Source organism: Benincasa hispida, chromosome 11, assembly GCF_027475165.1.
Source record: "Benincasa hispida cultivar pf3 chromosome 11, pf3_genome.v1.1, whole genome shotgun sequence".
NCBI classification, from domain to species: Eukaryota; Viridiplantae; Streptophyta; class Magnoliopsida; order Cucurbitales; family Cucurbitaceae; genus Benincasa; species Benincasa hispida.
The window spans coordinates 3,440,585-3,445,065 of record NC_143488.1 but is presented as its reverse complement, the minus strand read 5'-3'; the positions used below and the strand labels follow the sequence as shown (position 1 = coordinate 3,445,065).

At 31.1% G+C, this 4,481-nt stretch overlaps 1 protein-coding gene across 1 annotated transcript; it reads left to right on the top strand.

The window, feature by feature from the left end:
* Positions 1–1,684: 1,684 nt before the first annotated feature.
* On the top strand, positions 1,685–3,663 carry LIL3:1 (Chlorophyll A-B binding family protein). Its single transcript, XM_039050427.2, has 3 exons — positions 1,685–2,240; positions 2,497–2,634; positions 3,236–3,663. Exons 1-3 carry the CDS (start codon positions 1,832–1,834, stop codon positions 3,481–3,483), a joined length of 795 nt encoding a protein of 264 aa, XP_038906355.1. The 5' UTR covers positions 1,685–1,831; the 3' UTR covers positions 3,484–3,663.
* Positions 3,664–4,481: the final 818 nt, after the last annotated feature.

Sequence of the window (4,481 nt, the reverse complement as noted above, 5' to 3'; positions counted from 1 at the left end):
TTTTTTTCCTGTGGAGACCCAATTCCCAAACCGAGATACCGACTCCGACTCCAAACCCCAAAATGGATAATGGGACGGGGACAAGGATTATAAATCCCCACAGGAATGGAGACAGAGACAGAGAGTGCATTCTCGTTTTCGCCCCATTGCCAATACTAATTTGTGGTGCCAAAATAGAGCATATATAAGAGTTTAATTATTATTATCGAAAAAACAGTTATATAACTGTGTAAAATAGAAAGTTGTATAATAAAATAGTTTCAAGCCTTTTCTGTCGACAAAGATTCACCGTATCTTAAAGTTTTTCATATGGTCCATCTCTATTAAATAATATTGACTAGGGTGTTATTCTTCAATATTTTCTTATTTTTGCATTTATGTTGTTTATGCTCAAGTTTTTTTCAAGTTTTTGTTTATTTTTACACCTCTCTTTAAAATCAACATTACTAGGAATTCATTTTCAAAAAGGTTGTGTGCAAAGTTGGAATTGATGTAAACATCCCATGATTGTAGGAAGTTTTCACCAGGGGTATATCTGTCCACTTCTTAACTTAATAAATTAGTAAATCATGTCATCTAGCCATTTTTATAAAGAAAAATCATTTTAGTCATTTTTATAAAGAAAAATCATCTCAATTATAAACTACAATTAACTACATTATTAATTACTATAGTTAATGTCTTGAGGACAAAATGGTATTTTAAACTAAATATATGGGGTAAGTTCAAGAATAATATATTTTTTTAAAAGTAATGACAAAAATAGGGTACATAGAAAGAAATTACAAAAACAAAAGTAAGGTGGAGAAAAAAGTGTTGATAAAAATAGGATAACAAAATTACACTGGTACATTATTTTTGTTAAACCTCGACCTAGAATTCCATATTTTTATTATTATTTATTGCCTTTTGATTTAAGTGGATACAAAGTGGAACAAATCTATTCAAATTTATATCAAATCTATGTGAAAAAAAAACTACGGTAAAACAAACCTATGTGAAAAAAAAAAAAAAAAGATTTAGCCTCCATTCATGGCTAGAAATTTGATTCAATTTTTATTTTCCTATAAGCCTTTAAGAATTTGAATTTCACAGTAAAATATTTTTCGAAAATGAAAAAACACAAAAAAAATAAAAGGTGGGGAAAATGTGAAAAAAAAATAGATTTATCCTTAATTCGTGGCTAGAAATTTGATTCAAAATTTGAATTTTACAGATTATCCAAAAATACAAAAAAAAAAAAAACAAAAAATAATAATAAAAGAAAATGAAGTTAGGGAAAAATGTGAAAAAAATAGATTTAAAATTAATTCGTGGCTAGAAATTCGATTCAATTTTTATTTTACTGGACTTTTAAAAATTTGAATTTCACAGTAAAAGATTATCCGAAAATTAAAAAAAAAACTAAAAAACAATAAAAAAAAGAAGACAAAAGTTGTGGAAAAATGTGAAAAAAAGTATTTAACTTTTGGTTAAAAATTTGATTCAATTTTTATTTTATTGTAGGTCTTTAAAATTTGAATTTCACAATTTTCCAATGGTTAAAAAATATTAGAAGACTGAAATTGAGAAAAAAATATGAAAAAAAAATTAATCTGAATTCGTGGTTAACCTTAAATCGTGGACGAGTACATAAATTGTCAATAAATATTAAAATAATATTATTTTTAAAAAAATTCTAAATATATACATAGTTGATAGTAGGAAACTGACAACTACAGGTACAAGTGCAAAGCTTCCCCATCCATCATAATTACAAGGCTGAGGATAGAGCTTAGAAGTGGAGCTCTCTCCCTCCCTTCTCCATTCTTCTTCATTCCACGCCATAACAATGTCTTCAATGGCTTTGTTTTCTCCTTCATCCCATCTTTCTACTCTCTCTCCTTCTTCACACCACAGAACCCATTTCTCCTTTAGACCCTTTTCTTCTCTCAGAACCAGAAACCCTTCTTCCTCCTCTCTCTTCACCATCAGGGCCACTGCTGACAATGGCGCTGGAATTTCAGGTGGTTCAGCCGCTGTTGCAGTAGAAACCCCCGTCGAACAGAAGGATCCGGAGCCGGCCAAGGCTGTATCGGAAGAGCAGGAGAGTCTCGCTGGAACCAATGGGTCGGTAGCGGCTGCTGAAGAAGTCGAGGTGGTTAGCAAATTTGAAGACCCTAAATGGATTAATGGGACTTGGGATTTGAATCAGTTCCAGAAAAATGGAAGTACTGATTGGGATGCTGTTATTGATGCCGGTAACCTTCATTCTTCTTTGGTTCTGAGAAATTAAAAATTGCCCTATATTCTCTGTTGATTTTGCTTCTAATTGCATAACTAAATCTAGATGTTTAATGGGGGTGCATCGGAAATTGAGTGGAAGATTGCAAATAGATACATGCATTGTCTGAAATGCTTCTTGGGGGAAATCTTGATTCTGCAAGTTCTGATTATGTTCAAATTGTAATGTAATTTCTTGGTGATGCTTGAGCATTTACTTGATCTTTCCATCAGAGGCTAGGAGGAGGAAATGGCTGGAAAACAATCCAGAATCATCAAGTAATGAGGACCCTGTGGTATTTGACACATCCATAGTTCCTTGGTGGGCTTGGATTAAGCGCTACCATCTGCCAGAGGCTGAGCTACTCAATGGTATAATATTAACATATTTGTATGGTTGTTTTCTCTTGCTTTCTTAAAGCTTGTCTGAGTCAAATAATGTTAAAACATGTTTGTAGGCTTGTTTTTTCAAGCGAGCTTAGATCCATGGTAATTGATATCGAAGTTGGAGGTTCAAATCTCCATACTCCATTTGCTGTACCAAAGAAAATAGATAGATTTAGGGTATGCTTGGATCGAAACATGCTTTTAATGATTCAAAATCAATTTGATTGTAGGTAAATCATGTTTAAAAGTGTAAAATCAAACATTAAGTTGATTTTGAATAATTAAATGCATATTTAAGAGTAATTTTGATTTTAACCATGTTAAAATTACTATGGTATTCTCATTCATGTTTGTGAATGACGATTTAAATGCAGGTCATAACATTGGTTTCTCTGTCATTTTTATCGCAATTCTTAAAAGCAATTTTGGAACAAGAACAAGTAAAATGATTTTAATACAGCTTTCAAGACAAGTCCTTGGTTTTTTTTCAAGATCCTGAACTTCTATATAGCGATGAACAAAGTATCATATCATATCTACTATAATGTTGAAGTAAATTCGAGCCGTGAAATGGTTTTCGATGCAGGCCGTGCAGCCATGGTAGGGTTCTTCATGGCTTACTTCGTGGATAGCTTGACTGGGGTAGGACTAGTAGGTCAAATGGGCAACTTCTTCTGCAAAACTTTGTTATTTGTCGCTGTGGTGGGAGTTCTTTTGATAAGAAAGAATGAAGATATAGAGACTTTAAAGAAGTTGATTGATGAGACAACATTTTATGACAAGCAATGGCAAGCAACTTGGCAGGATGAAAACTCAGGCTCAGGCAAAATGTAATGAGGCAAAAGTTGCCTGTTTCTTGTTTTGTATTAATTATGTTTGTATCTCTAAGATTTGGGCTAAGTAGAGAAGGATAGAGCTCTGAAAGATACTAAATTTTTAGGCCTCAGTTTAATGTATCTTTAAGTTGAGAGTTTCAATGAAAACATCACTCAAAAAGCTTTGATCTTTCTGGAAGTATGCTTTTCAGGCTTCAGCTATTCTAAAGGACCTTATTACCAGATTTAGCCTAATCAGTTTCCCAAACATCCATCTCTGTTGTGCAAGTAGTCTTTATTTTTATTTTATTCTTTTAATTCTTTTTAGTACTGTTGTGCAAGTAGTCATGTGAGGAAAATTTGGTTTGGTGTAGGGCTATTATCAATTACGTATGTATACACATATATAAAGAATTTTGAAGGTGAATCATTCACGGTTTGAGCATTTATAGAACTTAAAAAGGGGAAGTGATATAAAAACGTTTTCTTAGAGTGATTTTGGCATTTACGAATCACTTATGTCAAAATCACTTTCATGATTTGTCTTATGATCTAAAAGGATTTAAAGTTTGATTTTTCAATAACTGCAAGGTTCGAAATATCGATATTAGAAATATCGAGGTCTCGATTTTATGGAAATATTGATATAAATTTGGAAAAAGTTATGGAAATTAATGAAAATTGGATTTAATTAGACTATAATTGACAATTTCTAATCACAATTTCTATAAAATAAGACAATATTTAGATGTCTATTGTAGATGTTTATGTAAATATTGATGCTAGAGTAAAAAGTTAAAAAAGAAATTTGAAGAAAAAACTCACATCAATTTAATTGATTAGGTTAATTAATGTGAAAATTTAATGAAAAAAGTTTGAATAAGGTTAAAAATAAATATATGTTGTTTTTTCGTGGCTTTTTCAAAACTCAATTTCTTTAGAAATGAAAATTTTGAGTAGAAAATAAAGTTAAAAATTGAGAAAAGTTTGAAATTAGAAAAAGTAACACAAAAAAGT